General features: G+C 44.0%; 1 protein-coding gene across 2 annotated transcripts in view; it reads left to right on the plus strand.

Moving 5' to 3' along the window:
* Nwd1 (NACHT and WD repeat domain containing 1) overlaps positions 1–19338 on the plus strand; it is a 140301-nt gene that overhangs the window by 60990 nt on the left and 59973 nt on the right. For both annotated transcript variants that reach the window (XM_012950531.2, XM_004665975.2), the window contains exons 9-11: positions 9276–9473; positions 14586–14708; positions 16858–17066. In XM_012950531.2, the coding sequence (XP_012805985.2) occupies positions 9276–9473; positions 14586–14708; positions 16858–17066 (530 nt within the window). The remainder of the gene's footprint in view (positions 1–9275; positions 9474–14585; positions 14709–16857; positions 17067–19338) is intronic.

Consider the following 19338-nt stretch of genomic DNA (forward strand, 5'->3'; position numbering starts at 1 on the left):
CCTGTCATCCCAGCACTTAGGAGGTGGAGGCAGGAAGACCAGCCGTTCATCCTCTGGCTTCAGCTTCATATATATAGCAAGTCTGAGGCCAGCTTGGGCTATATAAGACTAGGTCTCAGAAGACCTTTTAAAAATGGAGTTAGTTAGGATAATGACTAAGTGTATCCTTCAGACTTCAGACAATAACCAGAGACCTCTGAGTGCCATGCTGTAGGTGGTTGGATGTTGAATTGAAGGTTGCACAAGGTGGTATGCTGTCCTTGCAGATTTCAACAATGACTTACTTGCCCTGAGCACAGCGTCTTCAGCCTTGAAGGGACAGGACCTCCAGCTATGATGAAGACTCTTTAAGTTATTCATATGCAGCATTTGTTAGTTTTACTGCCACTGTGACCAAAATATCTGACAGAACCACTTGAGGGAGGAGGGTTTTATTTTGGCTCATGGTTTCAGAGGCTACAGTCCATGGTAACTTGCTCCAAGCACTTGACCATAACATCATGATGGTTGGAGTGTGTGGTAGAGGCTGTTGTTCCCTTCTTGGCAGACAAAAAGCTGAGGATATAGGAAGAGGTAGGTAAGGTGTAACACCAGGGCTATACCCACAGTGATGTGCTTTTGGCTCCACTTCCTACTGTATACCACCTCCCAATAATCCCATCATATTAGAAATCTATCAAGGAATTAATCCATTGATTAGGTCAGAGAGGCCTCCTGATTTAATTATCTTTGGCTGTACAATCAAAGATATACACCAAGCCGGGTGTGGTGGCGCACACCTTTAATCCCAGTACTTGGGGGGCAGAGGTAGGAGGATTTCCATGAGTTCAAGGCCACCCTGAGATAACATAGTGAATTACAGGTCAGCCTGAGCTAGAGCAAGATCCTACCTCGAAAAACCAAAAACCAAGGTGTGGCAGAGTAATCTCTAAAACGTTTATTTTTTTTAATTAAAATATGTTATTTATTTGAGAGAGAGAGAGAGAGAAGGGAGGGAGAGACTAGGGGTGCACCAAAGCCTCCAGCCACTGCAAATGAACTCCCAATACATGTGCCACCTTGTGCATCGGGCTTACATGAGTACTGGGGAATCAAACCTGGGTTCCTAGGCTTTGCAGGCAAGTGCCTTAATCGCTAAGCCATCTCTCCAGCCCTTCTTTCTCACTCTGTAGGATGTGTGATGTGGTGTGGCATATGCATGAGATGCATGATTTGTGAAGATGTTGAAGCAGAGGCCAGAGGAGCACACTGGTGTTCTCCTCCATTGTTCATCCACTTGTTTTCCTGAGACAGCCATTTTACAGATTCTTGAACTTGCTGTTTTCATAAGTCTCAGAGATTTCCTGGTGTCTGCTTTTTGCAGGACTAGGGTTGCAGACATGTGTAGCCATGCCTCAGCTATTTATGTGGGTACTGGGAATTCAAACTTAGTAGTCTCAGCCCCCCTCAGGCCATCATGCTTGCACACGAAGTACTGTAACCAATGAGCTATCACTCCAGCCCAACGTCCTTTTTATTCAGTGTGTGTATGTGTGTGGTTGCATGTGTAAATATGGCTATGTGTGCACATGTGCATGCATGCATGTGGAGGCCAGAGGTCAATGTCAAATATTTTCATCAATGGCTCTTTCAACTTATTTATTTATTTAATTTGATTTTTCAATGCAGTCTCTCTAGCCCAGGCTGACCTGGAATTTACTATGTAGTCTCAGGCTGGTCTCGAACTCAGACTGATCCTCTTACCTCTGTCTCTCAAGTACTGGGATTAAAGGTGTGTGTCACCATGCCCTGCTCCAACTTAATTTTTTAAAATATTTATTTATTTGAGAGAGAGAATACAGAGTGAGAAAGAGAGAGAGAGAGCTGGGTGTAGTGGCACATGTCTTTAGTTTCAGCACTCAGGAGGCAGAGGTAAGAGGATCACTGAGAATTTTAGGCCACCCTGAGATTACATAGTGAATTCCAGGTCAGCCTGGGCCACAGAAAGACCCTGCCTCAAAAAACAAAACAAAACAAAAAAAAACCCAAAGACAAAGATCACGAGCAAGTGAGCGAGTAAAAGAGAGACAGAGAGAGAAAGAAATAGAGTATGGGCATGCTAAAGCCTCTTGACACTGCAAACAAACTCCAGATGCATGAACTACTTTGTGCATCTGGCTTTATGTGAGCACTGGGGACTTGAACCTGGGCCCTTAGAGTTTGTAAGCAAAGTGCCTTGAACCATTGAGCCATACCTCCAAACCTGTTGATTTATTTTTTGAGACAGGGTATCTTACTGAACCTCGAGCTAACTAATCTGGCTAGACCAGCTAGCCAGTGGCACCCAGGATCTCCTGACTTTGTCCTAGGACTGGGATTATAAGCACTTGTTGCCACACCTGGCATTTTACGTACCTGTTGGAGATTTGAACTCACGTCCTTTTGTGGCAAGTGCTTTACCCACTGGGTCATCTCCCTAACCCCTACAAGAGGTTTCTTTCTTTCTTTCTTTTTTTTTTTTTTCCCCAAGGTAGGGTCTCACTGTAGTTCAGGCTGACCTGGAACTCACAGCAATCCTCCTACCTTAGCCTCCCATGTACCATGATGCCTGCTCACCAAGATGTATGTATGGGGGTCAGAAGCCAGCTTTTGGTTTGTCCTTGCTGGCCCACATCGTTTGCAGCAAGGTGTCTCTCTGTCTCACTCTGTCTTTGCTGTGCTCACAACAACTTCAGGGAAATTCTCTTGCTTCTGCCTCCTAACTCACTGTCAGAGTCCTTGGATTCCAGAACTCTAACAAGCCTTTTTCTACTTTTTTTTCCCCCCTTTGGTTTTTCGAGGTAGGGTTTTGTTCTATCTCAGGCTGACCTGGAATTCACTATGTAGTCTCAAGGTGGCCTCAAACTCAAGGTGATCCTCCTACCTCTGCTAGGATTAAAGGTGTGCACCACCAAGCCCAGCCTTCTTGCTTTTTATGTGGGGTATGAGGCTTGAACTCAGGTACTCAAGCTTGAGCCATGAGCAGTTTTTCCACTAAGTTGTCACCCCAGCCTAGATTTTTTGAAAGCATTTTAGGCATAAAGCACAGTGAGTAGATGGTGTAGCCATTTCTTTCTTGCATGTCTGCTTTCATCTTGCTTTTATTGAAAAGATTGTTCTTTGTTCACTATGAGTTTGGAGACTTAATTTTTTCCTTTGTTATTTTTAAATTTTATTTATTTATTTGAGAGAGAATGAGTGTGCCAGGATCTCTAGTCACTGCAAACAAACTCCAGATGCATTAGCCACTTTGTGCATCTGGCTTACATGGGTATTGGGGAATTGACCTGGGTCCTTAGGCTTCATAGGCAAGTGCCCTAACCACTGAGCAATCTCTCCAGCCTGAGACTATTTTTATCTTATTTTAAAAATATTTTATTTATATATTTAAGAGAGAGAGAGAGAATAGGTGTGCCAGGGCCTCTAGCCACTGTAAATGAACTCCAGAGGCATGTACCACCATGTGTATTTGGCTTATGTGGATTCTGGGGAGCCAAACCTGTGTCTTTAGGCTTCACAGGCAAGCTCTTTAACTATTAAGCCATCTCTCCAGCCCATTGTTGATCTTTAAAAAATCTATTGCATTAGAATAGTGTTTATCTTTCTACTATAATACCTCACACCTATAATCTGAGCAGTCCAAAAGGTGAGGCAGGCGGGTTGCCATGAGGTCAGCCTGGGCCATAGTGTGAAGATCCTGTCTCAAAAAAGTCAAAGCTAAAAGCAAACCAAGCAGAAATAATGGGACTAGGCTTCTGTCAGTATCCTGGGTATATCAACCCACTTTGTTTTGTAACTGTGGTGAAGTGCTTGAGGCAGGCAACTTATAAAGAAAAGAGGTTTCTTTTTTTTTATGCAGACCTTTATTCTTATATTACAACAAAAGACACATATTTAAAATACAAACTACTTGAAACATAAGCAGTTGTCAAGCATGTGGTTTATAACAAAAACCCTGCAGACAAACAGACTATATTATGATTCACCTGCCTGAAAAGAGAACACAGTGAATTCTGGTAGCAAGGTGCTTACTCACAAGAAAACTCATATACAATAATCTTTTAATTTAATAAGATAAACACCAACCTACTTCTCACGTGTTACAACTATATGAATTGAATTCAGTTTTAAAATCACAAATTAATAGTAGGTACATCAAAATGCTAAGAGAAGTTTAGCATATAATAGGAAATATCTTATGAATTGGGAATTTTGTATGTGTGTGTGTTTTTCAAGGTAAGGTCTCACTGTAGCCCATGTTGACCTGGAATTCACTGTGTAGTCTCAGGGTGGCCTCGAACTCACAGCGATCCTCCTACCTCTGCCTCCTGAGTGCTGGGACTAAAGGTGTGCACCACCACATCTGGCTTATTAATTATAATTTTTTAAATTCAGCATAAAGGCAAATGTGGTTTTTCAAAAGTGTAGTCCATATTCAATTATAGAAAAAAAATTGTCAAGTCACTTACTCTAACAGATTCACAGATACCATTTATTTAATAGTATATCCAAACTTCTCTATGTAACATTGAAGTCTAGCTAGCAATTAGAATAATGTCAACAAGAATCTGCAAACTACAAGACATCAGCAAGTCAGGTTAGAGCATGCATTTCTGTAAGAAAGGCGCCCAACTATGAGTTAAAAGGCAGGTAAAAACAACAGTGAACTTTCTTAAAGATAGGTTTTATTTACCAATGTAGCACAATATATGCTTTCTCAGCTATACATGCAGACTCTATTGTGTGTTAAAAATTATTCAGCTAATTTTTTAAAAAGCAGAAAAGATCCAAAATAACCATTTAAGCTGGAGAAACAATTGAGACACTAAACCCCTCCCAGTAAGACATGAGAAGCTAACTTAAAATGAATCAAACAAAATCAGCACTTAATCCTACATCAATACTTGAATTTGGGGTTATTAATAATTTACACTAGTCTTTTCTTTGGATTAAAAAATTTTTTTTTTTTTTTAAAGAATCAACTTTCGGAATCAGCAATGTAACTTCAAGTTCTGCCCTCTGACAGCCAGAGAAGTTGCATTTTTCCCAATCCCACAACTTGGTGGAAAGCTCAACACTAAAAGCTTAGAGAAGACAGGTTTCAAAAGTCACTAAGGTAGGGCTGGAGAGATGGCTTAGCGATTAAGCGCTTGCCTGTGAAGCCTAAGGACCCCGGTTCGAGGCTCGGTTCCCCAGGTCCCACGTTAGCCAGATGCACAAGGGGGCGCACGCGTCTGGAGTTCGTTTGCAGAGGCTGGAAGCCCTGGCGCGCCCATTCTCTCTCTCTCCCCCTCTATCTGTCTTTCTCTCTGTGTCTGTCACTCTCAAATAAATAAATAAATTAATTAAAAAAAGTCACTAAGGTAAACTGCTCTAATGCAATGAAGCTAGCAAAATACATATATCTGTTCTTAAGAAAACTTACAAAACTAACATTCTTTCCTCAAGAATTATAAAAGATAAAATCTATGAATCGGTACTCTAATATGATCACAAAGATAGCAAACCGAAGTCAAGAAGCATAAGCTCTGTAACATCCTTTGCCTATGATAACCTGTAGCCTCTCCACCTGTTTTGAGAACTCACCTGTTAAAGCCTTACAGACATGTTCTACTCTTTGCAGTTGAGTGACAATCATCCCTGTGGTTAGGTAAAAGCTTATCATTTACACATATTTTTTAAAAACTTTAAAAAGCTTGTTTTCTTTTCAGAATATTCTGTAAGACATCATTTGACAGTGGTAAAGGTAACAAAAGGTATAAAAAAAAGACTAATAAACTACTTAGAAGTCTTTTCAAATTCCAGAAAGACAACTGGCAGTTTTATACTTTTATTCCTCTTCCCTAACCTCAATTCTTTCCTTTTAAAAATTATAGCTGGCAATTCATGTAAGATCAGATTAATTGGATCAAAATAAAAGGCTTTTCAACAGTATTTCCCCAACTAGAAATCTACCAAGGTCAGCAGAACTCTGTGCCAGTAATTAAGAGATTGATGCCATAAAACTAAAGCTGGGATGGTGGTGTGCCAGGGTGAGATGTGACACTTTAATAACTTAAATTTTGTTTTACATAGAGTGGATCTGATTCAGTTCCAGCTATGATATGTAAGTTCACCTGGGTAAGGGACAGAGCCAACTAGATGCACCCCACTTAAGCAAAACACTTCTATGTAGTGTGTTGTCCAACTGTGCTTAAATAACCCACACCATTGTGTCAGAGTTTTATAGGACAGTCAAGAACCAAGAAAGGGAAAAGTAAAGTGGACCAAGCCAGCATCTCTCTTTGAGTGCCTAGTGGCATAGGCACTCTGACTCCACTTTCCCACAGCTTACTTTTCCCTGTAATACAGCAGATAATACTTCAGGAGGTCTGGCAGTGGAAGACGTAGGACCCTCTGGCGAAGAAAGCTCACTGGGGGCTCAGGTTTGGTCTCCCGTGGGGTCCTTTCTGCCAGATCCCGCTTCTCCTCCTCTGCATCCTCACAGCTGGTGTCATCGGAGGGGTTGGAAATACGACTGGCCAAGACCTCTTTGTCCAAAAAAAACAATAGTCTCCATTCGCCTCCTTCGGACTCGCCGTCTTTTAAACCTGGGTGTACCCTTCAGGCAGCTTCCACCTCCGCCTCCACCTCCCTTGGTGACCTCATGGTGCATGTCCCTCTTGACGCTGCCACGGATAGCGATGCGGGCCAGGTCCTGCAGGCTGCGCCCTGCGGGTGGTGGTAGCTGGGCAAGTCTAGGCTGTCCTGACTCTGAACGGCAGGGGCGAAGGAAACAGCCAAACTCTTTTTCCCAAGCAGAAGGGCCTGTGCATGTCTTCCAGGGGCATGACAAGGATCCCTCCAACTTTAAGAAGATTCTTCATGTACTCTTCATGTTCTTTCTGCCCACCATGGAGCTGAGGTAGCCAGTGCCACTGCCAAGGTTTAGAAATGAGAGCCCAGGCTGCAAATCCAAGGCCTCCATCACCTCCGAATAGATGCACGGGGCAGAAAGATGAATGTTTCCATGCTTCCATGCCAAGTCTTTGTATGCATTTTCTTTAAACTCTTCAAGATAATAATCGGCTCGATCAATAGCTCGGAAAGCCTGCTCTACCAGGTCAGTCCGGATGTACTGGGCTTCTTTCAAGTTATCGATCATTGTCCTCACCAGCACTCACAGCACCTCCCATGTTCAAGATTATACTCAAGCAAAGCTCTGCGCTCCGCGGCCCGCCACTTTGGGCCGCCACGGCAGCTCCTCGGGAGCGTGGGCAGAGGCCACAGCTTCCGCGCCACCCAGACCTCGGCCGGGCAAACATCCGCCGTCGCCTCTGCGCCTGAGCGCGACTCGAAAAGCGGTTTCTTTAGGCTAATGGTCCTGCAGGAGAAAGGTGGAGGGGCCACATCTGGTAAAGTTCTTCTCGCTGGCAGTGTTCCTAGGTGGCACAGATCATTGCAAAGCTCAACATGGAAGATATATGTGTGTGGGGAGGGGTAGTAGTCTCTCTCTTTTCCTCTTTAATTTTTTTTTGTGTGTATGATGTGTACATGTTTTCATGTTCACATGTGGGTGCGTGCATGTGTGTGGAGGCCAGAGGTTGACACTGGGTGTCTTCCCCAATCCCTGTGTACCTTCTTTACTAAGCCAGACCTCTCACTTGAGTGCAGGACTCACTGATTCTGCCACTCTAGCCAGCCAACTTGCCCTGGGGATCCTGACTCTTCACTGAGATTAAAGGTTGGCTGCCACAGCCACCCAGCATTTATGTGGGTGCTGGGCATATGAACTCTGGTGCTCATGTCATCTCCCCAGTCCCCTCTCTCCTCCCTCATCTGCAAAGCTTCAATCATATGTGTGTACAAGTGTGTGTGGAGGTTCACTAACTCAGCTGGTCTAACTAGTCAGTTTGCCCTGAAGACCCCATTTTCACCTCCTGAGCACTGGGATTACAGGGGGCCGCCATACCCATCTATTATTTATGTAGGTACTGGGGATCTGAACTCTGTTCCTTATGATTGTGCAGCAAGTGCTTTACCCACTGAGTCAACTTCCCAGCCCTGAAAAATTCTTATTATTGGGATTTTTTTTTTTTTTTTTGCGTTTTTGAGGTAGGATCTCACTCTGTAGCCTAGGCTAGCATGACATACATAACAATTCTCCTGTCTCAGGCTCTCCAGTGCTGGGGTGCCATGCATGTGCCATCACACTTGGCAGAAAGACTCATTTATCTAACAGCTCTTCATCATTGTCTGTACTGTGGGTAGGCACTAAGATTATAATGATGGACAGGGCAAGCACCATACTTGTTCCTGGAGAGCTAAATGTTTACAGCAAAGAGGGTGTCTAATGGCCACCAAACAACCATACTAAAAATTGTCAAATTACAACTGTGAAGCAGCCTGAGTGTGGCATGGCAGGGGTTTGGTGGGAAAATGCATAGGCCAGAGGTTACATTTGGAAGCTGGATATAGTTCCATCTATCTAATCTATCAACCTTCCTCTACCTTTCCATTCTTCCTTTCAACCTATCCATAGTTCAATCCATATAGCCACTCAATCTGCCAATCTTTTTTCACTCTTTTATCCATCTATATATCCATCCATTCACCTAGCTACTCACCCACCCACCTACCCATTTATCTTCCTATCTAATCATCTACCCCCACACCCACCCATTCACCCATCAGTCCGTCCATTCCCCCACCCATCCATTTACCTACCCATCTCTCCACCTATCAATCCATCCACCTGTTCGTCCATCTATCCATCCATCCACCTATATACTCATCCATCCACCCATTCATCCACCCATCTATCCACCTATTCACTAATTCTCCTACCCACCCATCTATCCATCAATTCACCAATCCATCCACTAACCTATCCACCCATCCATTTACTCTTCCCACCCTCCCCATCTTCCTTCCACTTGTCCATCCATCCTATGGTCCCAACTACTTAGGAGGCTGTGTTGAGAGTACCTCTTGAGACCACAAGCTTAGGGATGGTATGGACAATGACAAAGTAAACAAAGTCAGATGATGAGGAGATAGTGACTGGTCTGAGGAAGGGGAAGGAAGGCAGAGGAACAGCATCTTTTTTTGGACTCTGTCACTGTAAGGTGAGGGTGATGTTTCTGGACAGCAAACAGGTAGGCAGGAAGGGAGGACTGAACCAGATCCAGAGCTGTTCCAGCTTCTCTCCTGTAGCCTGTGCAGTGGGAGAAGGGTGGCTCAGCTAGCTAGAGTCACTCACATCCCATTCATTGCAGAGAGAAGTGTCCTGTATACAGAGCTACTGGCCAGGCTACATTTCTTTGCCACATCACATCCAGCGCTCGTGGGACAGCTGTGCCAACAAGCCCAGAGCTGGTTCCGGGCATGTACACATCCTGTGCTGGTGCCCCTGGCAGGTTTCCTACAGCCCCCTGGAGGACCCCTGTTGGTGACACTCACAGGTTGTCACAAAGGTGAGTAACCCAACATTACAAAAATCTGACCAGGTCATTGTCTACCTTGAGTGATAATGGCAGATGTTTGGGGCTCTCTAGGGCTCCCCTTTGCCACACAGGAAGTCCTCTGTGTCACAGGGACTGCCCATGCTATCTCTCGTTGACTCTTCTTTCTCTCTGTCCCCTAGGACTATAGATTGCTGATATAAATACCACTAATGAAGCAGTTAAGGCATTTGCCTGCAAAGCCAAAGGACCCAGGTTCGATTTCCCAGGACCCATGTTAGCCAGATGCACAAGGGGGCATATGCATCTGGAGTTCATTTTCAGTAGCTGGAGGCCCTGGCGCACCCATTCTCTCTCTCTTTCTCCCTCTTTCTCTGTCAAATGAATAAATAAGTAAATAAAATATTTTTAAAAATTAAAAAAAAATAAATACCACTAATGAGCCTGAACTGGAGGATGTCTCTGAGATCCCATCCCAAAGGCCAGGCTCAGCTAATGCAGTTCGCAGGCTCATGCCAGGAAGTGTGGTGAGGAAGGAACGTCTGACAGGCCAGAAGAGGCTGATGGGAATACAGGCTAGTGCTTGAAGCCTGAGTGTCAGGGGAAAAGCGAGCATCATAGCCATTTATTTGTCACCTTATTTTTCCTTCCAGGCATCCGATGACCCACCCACTGCTCATCCGTCCTTCTACCTACACACTTACCTATCCACCTTTCCATGCACAGCTCACCCATCCATCCTGCCTTCCACATACTCACCCATGTATCTCTCCATCCACACACCCACTCATCTACTGACCTATCCATCTACCCACCCAATCATTCCATCCCCTTCTATCTATCCACCCATCCAGTGACACTTCAGTGGACCCATTCTTCCACTGCACATCCATCCTCTAGTTCCTCTGTCCGTCTTCCTTTTACCCTTTACTCTGGACTCCTCCATTTTCTTCTTGGCTGTCTCCCATCCACTTACCCTCCACTTGTGCTCCCAGCCACCCACCAACTCATCCATGCAACTGCTTTCTCCCTTCCGCCTGTATCTCCATTACCCACAAACCAGGAGCCACCAGATTTTCCACCTACCCACCCACCTCATCTACTGTCCTTATATCGGCCGGTACAGTCTCTCACACCTATTGCTTTTCAAATGTTGCAGTTACCACCACCTTTTTTTTATATCACGTGAGCTGGTAGAGAAAGCTGCACTCCCAAGACACTTTTATTTTCAAAATAGAGATGGTGAGTGCTAAGTAGAATATGCAGAGGGATTATTCAGTGGCAGCACGCTGTGTGGAGGACTCCGACTATGAACTTGATCTAGTGGGAAAGCTGCAGATCCATTAGGATCTAGGTTGTAATGTTACAGAGCCCAAGATAGTGGCTTCAATAAAGTAGGCACTCTGTCTCATATCATAGTTCAAGCATAAGCACAAATAAAATGGTGTCCCTGAGGTGTCGTGGACCAGAGTCTTTCAGGCTTGGTGCTCTGCCAGCTTTTAGTATGAGGCTCATTGGCCCAGGACTGCTGCTTTGGTTCTTAACATTACAATGGCAGTCAAGCCAGTGGGAAAGGGGAAGAAGTGGATGACAAACCCTTTCCTTTTAGGAGCATATTGCTGAGAAAAACCTTATCATTTCTGCTCTGGTTTCATTGTCTAATGTTTAGATATCTTCACTTGTAAACCAGACTAGGAAAACATTGTCTTTGTGTAAATATGGTATGTTTTTCTTTTCTCCTTTATGTTTTTATTTTTGCAGTTCTGTGGATTGAATTTGAATAGATAACTATGTACTCAACTAAAACTTGTGGGCTTTGTGGCTTTCTTACTGAAGGAAGAATGATAGAATTGCTCAAGGACACAAGCCACAGATAGTGCTGTGATGGTGTAATTGATTAGTGATGTCTGCCATGGGCCAGGCAGGGGAAGTTACAACTTAGAGCCTCTGGAGCAGGGGGTGTTTTTGCTTGCTTGGTCATATGAGAGTTGAGAAAATTCCCCTTAGTCCCATTTCACTTTCTTCAATTTTTAGTTGAAAAAGCTGACTTAAAACTTAAAATGAGAAGAAATAAAAAGAAAGTAGCCCCAGCAACTCCCCACTTTACAACTTGGGAAACTGAGGCACAAAGAAGAAAAAGAACTCAATTAGGGACATTCAGAATGTATAGTTTCTTCATACTCGGTCTGGTGGATTTTGCAGTACAACTGTATACTTCTCTGTTTTTATTTTTAATTTTTAAAAAATATTTTTATGCAGGCTGGAGAGGTGGCTTAGTGGTTAAGCACTTGCCTGTGAAGCCTAAGGACTCTGGTTTGAGGCTTGACTCCTCAGGACCCATGTAAGGCAAATACACAAGGTGACACATGTATCTGGAGTTCGTTTGCAGTGGCTGGAAGCCCTGGTGCACCAATTCTCTCTCTCTCTCTCCCTTTCTCTCTCTCTCTCTCTCTCAAATAAATAAATAACTAAATTTTAAAAAATAAAAAAAAAATATTTTTATGGGCTGGAGAGATGGCTTAGCAGTTAAGGCAGTTGCCTGAGAAGCCTAAGGGCCCATGTTCTACTCTCCACATCCCACATAAGTCAGATGCACAAAGGTGAGGCAAGGTCGTACATGCCCACTAGGTGGCAAAAGCATCTGGAGTTCAATTTCAGTGGCTGAGGCCCTGGTGTGCCAATCTTCTCTCTCTGTCTATCTCTCTCTGAATCACTGTCTCTCTAAAAAAAATTTTTTCTTTCTTTCTTTACTTATTTGAAAGAGAGAAATAGGAAGAGAGAGGCAGAGAGAGAGAGAAAATGGGCATGCTAGGGCCTCCAGCCACTATAAACTAACTCCAGGTGTGTGTGCCATCTTGTGCATCTGGCTTATATAGGTATGGGGGAATTGTACCTGGGTCCATAGGCCTCACAAGCAAGCATCTTAACCACTAAGCCACTCCTCTAGTCCTTCTCAGTTTCTTTTTAAAGCAACATCTGCAGAGCACCACATGATTCATTTGCCCAAATTAGTGTCAAATATTTTTTTTCTTTCGGGGGGAGGCATGTTTCTTTACATGTGCGTGTTCATATGTGTATAGGTGCAGGTGTGTTGTGTTATGTGTGTAAAGGTCAGAGGTCAATGTCAAGTGTCTTCCTCAATTATTCTCTACCATATTTATTGAGATGTTCCCACGCTGAACCTGGAGCTCACCAATTTGGCTAGACGAATGAGACAGCAAGCCTACATGACACCGCCTACTATCATCTCCATAGCCCTCCATTTTTTAATTTTTTAATTAAAAGATATATTTATTTATTTATTTTCAAGGAGAGAGAGAGAAAAAAAATGGCTATGCCCAGTTCTTTTGTACCACAAACAAATACCAGATGCACACACCACTTTTTGCATCTGGCTTTACTTGGTTGCTGGGGAATTGAACCTGGGTTGGCAGGCCTTTCAAGCAAATGCCTTTAACTGCTGAGTCATCTCCCCAGCCCTGTCTGTCTGTCTGTTTATTTATTTATTTTTGAGGTAGGGCCTTACTCTAGCTCAGGTGGACCTGGACTTCACTATATAGTCTCAGGGTGGCCTTGACTCACAATGATCCTTCTACTTCTGCCTCTAGAGTGCTGGGATTAAAGGTGTGTGCCACTACACCCAACCTGTTTATTTTATTTATTTATTAAACTTTTTTTTTTTATTTGATGGAGAAAGGAGAGATAGAGAGAGAATGGGCATGCCAGCCACTGCAAACGAACTCCAGACACATGCACTCCCTTGTGCATCTGGTTAACGTGAGTCCTGGAGAATTGAACCTGGGTCCTTTGACTTTATAGGCAGATGTCTTAACTGCTAAGCCAGCCCTCCAGCGGGCCTGTTTTTTTTAGGTTTTTTCGAGGTAGGGTTTCACTCTGGTCTAGGCTGACCTGGAATTCACTATGGAGTCTCAGGGTGGCCTCGAACTCAAGGCGATCCTCCTACCTCTGCCTCCTGAATGCTGGGATTAAAGGTGTGCGCCACCACGCCCGGCGGGCCTGCTTATTTTTGAGCTTTGTAGCTAAGGCTGACCTCAAACTTAGGACAAATCTTTTGCCCCAGTCTCTAGACTGCTAGGTTTAAAGGCATGAGCTGACACGCTTCTCTTAAATATTTTTCCTTTAGGACTATGTCCTGTTATGTTTAATTTTAAAAAATATTTTACTTTTATTTATTTGAGAGAGGGATAAGAGGCAGGTAGAGAAAGAGAAAGAGAGAGAATACATGTGCCAGGTTCTCCAGCCACTGTAAATGACCTCCAGATGCATGTGCCACCTTGTGCATCTGGCTCACATGGATCCTGGGAAATCAAACCCGGGTCCTTTGGCTTTGCAGGCAAGCACCTTAACTGCTAAGCCATCTTTCCAGCCCTGTGTCCTGTTATTTTTTTTTCACTGAGACAAAATGCCTAAGAGAAACAACTTAAGGGAAGAAGGATTTATTTTGGTCCAGAGTCTCAGAGTTCAGCCAATGGTCATGTGGACAGACAGCAAGGTGAAAATGTATGGCAATGGCGGTTCACTTCTTGGCAGACAAGAAGGGGACAGGAACAATATACACCCCTTGAGTCCACCATGCTGAACTATTCTTTCCAGCTAGGTCCCACCTTCTATGTTTCAGAACCTCCCAAAATAGTGCTGGACACCAAGCTTTTAACACATGAGCCTATAGGCTCATATTCATATTCAAATAGACACTTAATATTCAAATAGAAATACCTGGTCTCCACAGCAGGAGCCAGAAGCATCTTTGCCCTAATTGTTGTACCTACAAATATATCATGATGTTGCCCAGTATCCCCTGAGGGGAAGAGTCACTGCTGGATTAGAACCATTGACCTAGACACTTAGGACCAAGCTGTGGTTTAGTCTTTTGTCCTAAGAGCATCATAAATGTTACAGCCTGAATCCAAACCAGGTACCTGACAGTGCAGATGACATAATGACATATTGTGGTCCTGCCTCTTAACTGGCTGTGTGGCTGCGGAGAGGGAACTGCATCTGTCTGTGTCTTAGTTTTGCTGTCTGTGAAGTGGGGCCCTCTCAGAGGGTTCAGAGGCTAAGTTCTCATTCACAGCACTGAAGTCATGTCTGTCCTTTTTGCAGGCATCACTGCCATGGCCTGGAACCTGGAGGAGAAGTTGCTGATAGTTGGCACCCAGGATGGCATTGTGACTGTGTGGGACACGCAGGAATGGCAGGTGGTCCACATTCTAACTGGACATACAGGTGAGGCACAGGAAGTAGGGTAGGTGGTCAACATCTTCCTCTTGTCTCACAGTGGTGACTTTCCAGGATCCCTTGACAGATTCAACATCCTTGTAATGAAACTTTTTTGTTTAGCATCAGTTAGCTAGAGCTGTGTAACAAATTACCTCCCACACAGCAAACAAGCTGTTTCTTTTTGTTGTTGTTGTTGTACATAAGGGTACACATTTGCCATGGTGCACATGTGGTACTCAGAGAACAACTTTGGGTGTTGGTCCTTACCTTCCACCTTTTTTGCAGCAGGGTCTCTCATTGTTCATTGCTGTATTTGCCAGAGTAGCTGGCCCATGAGTTTCCAGAAAATTCTGCTTCTGCCTCCCTTTTTGCTATAGGCATGCTGGGATTACAGACACTGCTTACAGTGTCCAGCTTTTAGATAGGTTCTAGGGACCCAAGTTTAAGCACTCATGCCTTATCCACTGAGCCATCTTTTCAGGACCACAATCTGTCTCTTTTTCTCATCTTCTGTGGGATAGTAATTCAGGCTGTGTTCTGCTGGGTGGTTCTCTGGTCCCTGAGTCCACTAATGAATCAGCAGTTAGTTGGTAGGTTAGGGGAACTGGCTAGTTCAGGATCTTCTTGACTAAGATACCTCTATCTCTTGATGGAAAGAGCTACAAAGTCACATTGTCAAGGGAAAAGTCTAGATTATACTGTCAAGGAGGGTATGGATTATAGTGGGTAAAGAACTGTACTTAGGCCTGGGAAAATGGCTCAGTGGGTAAAGTACTTGCTGTACAATCATGAAGCCATAGGTCCATATCCCAAACACCCATGCAAAGATGTCCTGCATGGTGATGTGTGCATATAATCCAGCACTGGGGAGATGAAAGAGGAGGATCCCTGGGGATCCTTGTCTATCAGAGCTGGTAAAGTCCAGGTTAAGTGAGAGACACTGTCTCAAAAATAAATAAATAAATAAGTAAGGTAGACTTTACAATAGGGCCACATTGACTAAATATCATGTCTTTTGGGGGGAGGTGGAGGAGGTGGGGGAGTCGGGGTAGGGCCTCATTCTAGCCCAGGCTGGCCTGGAATTCACTATGTAGTCTCAGGTGGCCTTGAAGTCACAGCGAATCTCCTACCTCTGCTTCCTGAGTGCTGGAATTAAAGGTGTGGGCCATCATGCCATGTTTTTGCTTTTCAGTAAATAAATAAATAACACAGGGACTGGAAAGATGAAGAGATGGCTTAGAGGCAAAGTGACTTGCTTGTAAAGACTGTTGGCCCAGGTTCAGTTTCCCAGCCAGCCACGTAAAGACAGATGCAAAAGGTAGCACAAGTACCTGGGTTTGCAATGACAAGAGACGCTGGACACAAACATATATGCAAATAATAAATAAGTTGCTAAAAAGTTCTCACCATGAATATCACTTTCTCCCTGGAAAGAAAAAAATTTAATGATAAATAAATAAATGGGGAAAGAGTGACTGAGGAAGACCAATGTCAATATCTTCATATGCATGCACACCTGTGCACCTCCATACACACACCCACACACAGACATGCATATGCACATGCACACCATGTACACATGCACATTAAAAATTATAGTCATCTTTGGGCTGGAGAGATGACTTAGCGGTTAAGCGTTTGCCTGTGAAGCCCAAGGACCCCGGTTTGAGGCTTGATTCCCCAGGACCCATGTTAGCCAGATGCACAAGGGGGTGCACGTGTCTGGAGTTTGTTTGCAGTGGCTGGAGGCCCTGGCGCGCCCATTCTCTGTATCTATTGCCCTCTTTCTCTCTCTCTCTCTCTCTCTGTCTGTCTGTCTCTCTCAAATAAATAAAAATAAACAAAAAATAAAATAAAATAAAAATAAAAATTATAGTCATCTTTGTAATGTGGCTCATTACACTTTCTGCTGCTACAACAGAATGCCACAGACTGAGTAAGTTATAAACAATAGAAGTTTATTCTAGCCTCCTGAGTGCCAGGATTGCAAACATGTGCCGCCATGCCAGTCTCCTTCTTTTTTTTCCAACTTGGTTATGTTCAAATCCATCTGTTGTTTCTTTGGGAAACCAGGATACTTCCAAGCTGATAGACATTTTAGTAGTTACCAGGACTAACAGGCTAACAGGGCCTCCCCAACCATGTCCCAATGCAGCTGAAGTGAGGTGTGTGAAGATATTTGCCAATGGGACTCGCGCCCTCTCCACCTCAAAGGACCACACATTGCGTCTGTGGAATTTGCTGTCTGGCCAGGAGGAGTTTGCTACTTCTGATGGAGGCTCAACAAGTTCTACTAACCCTCACACCTGGGGTCTTCATGTGGATGAGGTGAACACAGTCGTGTATTCCACATCAAGCTCAAAGGTAAGCAACCCTCCCTCATTTGGAAAGAACAGCAGAGGGAAGAATATTCAAAAATTGGCTTGTTTCCATGAGGAGGGACTTTCTGATATGCATGTGTGTGGATAGTGGCACACCATCACTTACATGGTGTTAAAGCCAAGTGTAGGACCTCACACCTGGAATTCTAGAACTTGAGAAGCTAAGACAGGAGGGTTGCATCCAAGTTCTAGGCCAGCCTGGGCTAGCGAGTGCAACCCTGTCTCAAAAAAAAAAATCACCTGATTTTTTTTTTTTAGACAGAATCACTCACTGAACCTAGAGCTCAGTGATGGAGCTAGAATGGCTGTCCAAAAAGCCCTAGGGCTCCATCTGTCCCCATCTCATCAGTACTGGGATTACTACACAACTGGCCTTTATGTGGGTGCTGGGGATCTGGACTCAGGTCCTTGTGCTTACACAGCAAGCACTTTACCCACTGAATCATAACGAGGCCCCTTATACACATACTTCTGCATTAGATAGATAGATAGATAGATAGATAGATAGATAGATAGATATAGATATAGATATAGATATAGATATAGATATAGATATAGATATAGATATAGATATAGATATAGATATAGATATCTTGATTTGATTTCTTTAATGTAATATAAAAGCCAGGGGGTAGGGGCATATCTTGGGGGTACAGCCCTGCCTAGAAGCCCCAGTGAGGGTCTGGAGGCATTGTTCAGTAGTAGAACCTTCCTTAGCACTGCAATGTTTTATATATAGTGTGTATCAGAAGTAGAATGAATGGGCTGGAGAGATGGGTTAGTGGTTAAGGCACTTGTCTGCAAAGACCCAGGTTCAATTCCCCAATACCCACATAAAGCCAAGCACACAAGGTGGTGCATGCATCTGGAGTTTGCTTGCAGTGGCTAGAGGACTTGGTGTGCCCATTCTTTTTCTCTCTCTCTCTCTCAAATAATTAAATAAATAAAAACAATTTAAAAAAAAACTTTTAAAGGGCTGGAGAGATGGCTCAGCAGTTAAGGCACTTGCTTGCAAAATCTGATCCCCTGAGTTTGATTCCATAGTACCCACATAAAGCCAGATAAGAAAGTGACACATACATCTGGAGTCTGTTTGCAGTGGCTAGAGACTCTGGCATGCCCATTCTCTTCAGATGTGGTGGTGCACATCTTTAATCCCAGTAGTTGAGAGGCAAAGGTAGGAGGATCATTGAATTTGAGGCTAGCCTGACACTACACTGTGAGTTCCAGGTCAGCCTGGGATAGAGTGAGACCCTACCTCACAAAACAATATATAATGACAGTTGCCATGTGTTTCTCACCCAACATCCCTTGTGGTCAACATCATATTGTTTTGTTTCTTATTTTTATTATTTAAAAAATGTTTAATTAAATCAATTTATTTATTTGAGAGAAAGGGAGAGAGAAAGAGGCATACAGAAAGAATGGGCATGTCAGGGCCTCCAGACACTGCAAAAGAACTCCAGATGCATGCACTACCTTGTGTATCTGGTTTATGTGGGTCTTGGGGAGTTGAATCTGGGTCCTTTGGCTTTGCAGGCAAGGGCCTTAACTGCTAAGCCATCTCTCCAAACCTGTTTTTTAAAAAATATTTTGTTTAATTATTTATGAGAGAGACAGAGAGAGAATGGGCACGCCAGGACCTCCAGCCACTGTCAATGAACTACAGATGCATGTGCTGCCAAGTGCATCTGGCTTATGTAGTGTTATGGGAAACTTTTCCCTGAGGAGATACAGGCACATGCATTTACCCCAAATAGGGCTCAGATGAAAGACCAAAGTATGATTATACTAATACCAGTTCAGTGAACCAATGAGGTTACTAGGGGGTCACTTACAGAACATAAAGATAGGTTACTTATAATAATGTGCCCCCCAAGCAGACACTTTGATGGAGATTCCTGTGTGAAAATTACTCCTCGGATGCTCCTCCCTCAGCTTCAGGATGAGGGCTTACTTACAGAGCCTCAGGACCCCAGAGCAGCCGCACCACAGAGAAGTCCCATTCTACCCTGAATGACAATTTTCCCTGTGACCACTTCTAGAAGCTCCTTCTCCCTGTCCAAGAGCATGAGACCACAGAGCAGCCCTTCAGCGGGGCTCACTATACTGAGATTACCCCTGTGATACTCCTCCCTCAGTCTCGGGCTGACAGAGCATGGGGACTCCAGACACCCCACCTCAATAGAGCTCACTGGAGTTCTTTGTTCCTAGATCTTTTCCTCTCTACATACTCTATCTCCCCCGCTCACATT

Source organism: Jaculus jaculus, chromosome 1, assembly GCF_020740685.1.
Source record: "Jaculus jaculus isolate mJacJac1 chromosome 1, mJacJac1.mat.Y.cur, whole genome shotgun sequence".
In the NCBI taxonomy this organism is placed as follows: domain Eukaryota; kingdom Metazoa; phylum Chordata; class Mammalia; order Rodentia; family Dipodidae; genus Jaculus; species Jaculus jaculus.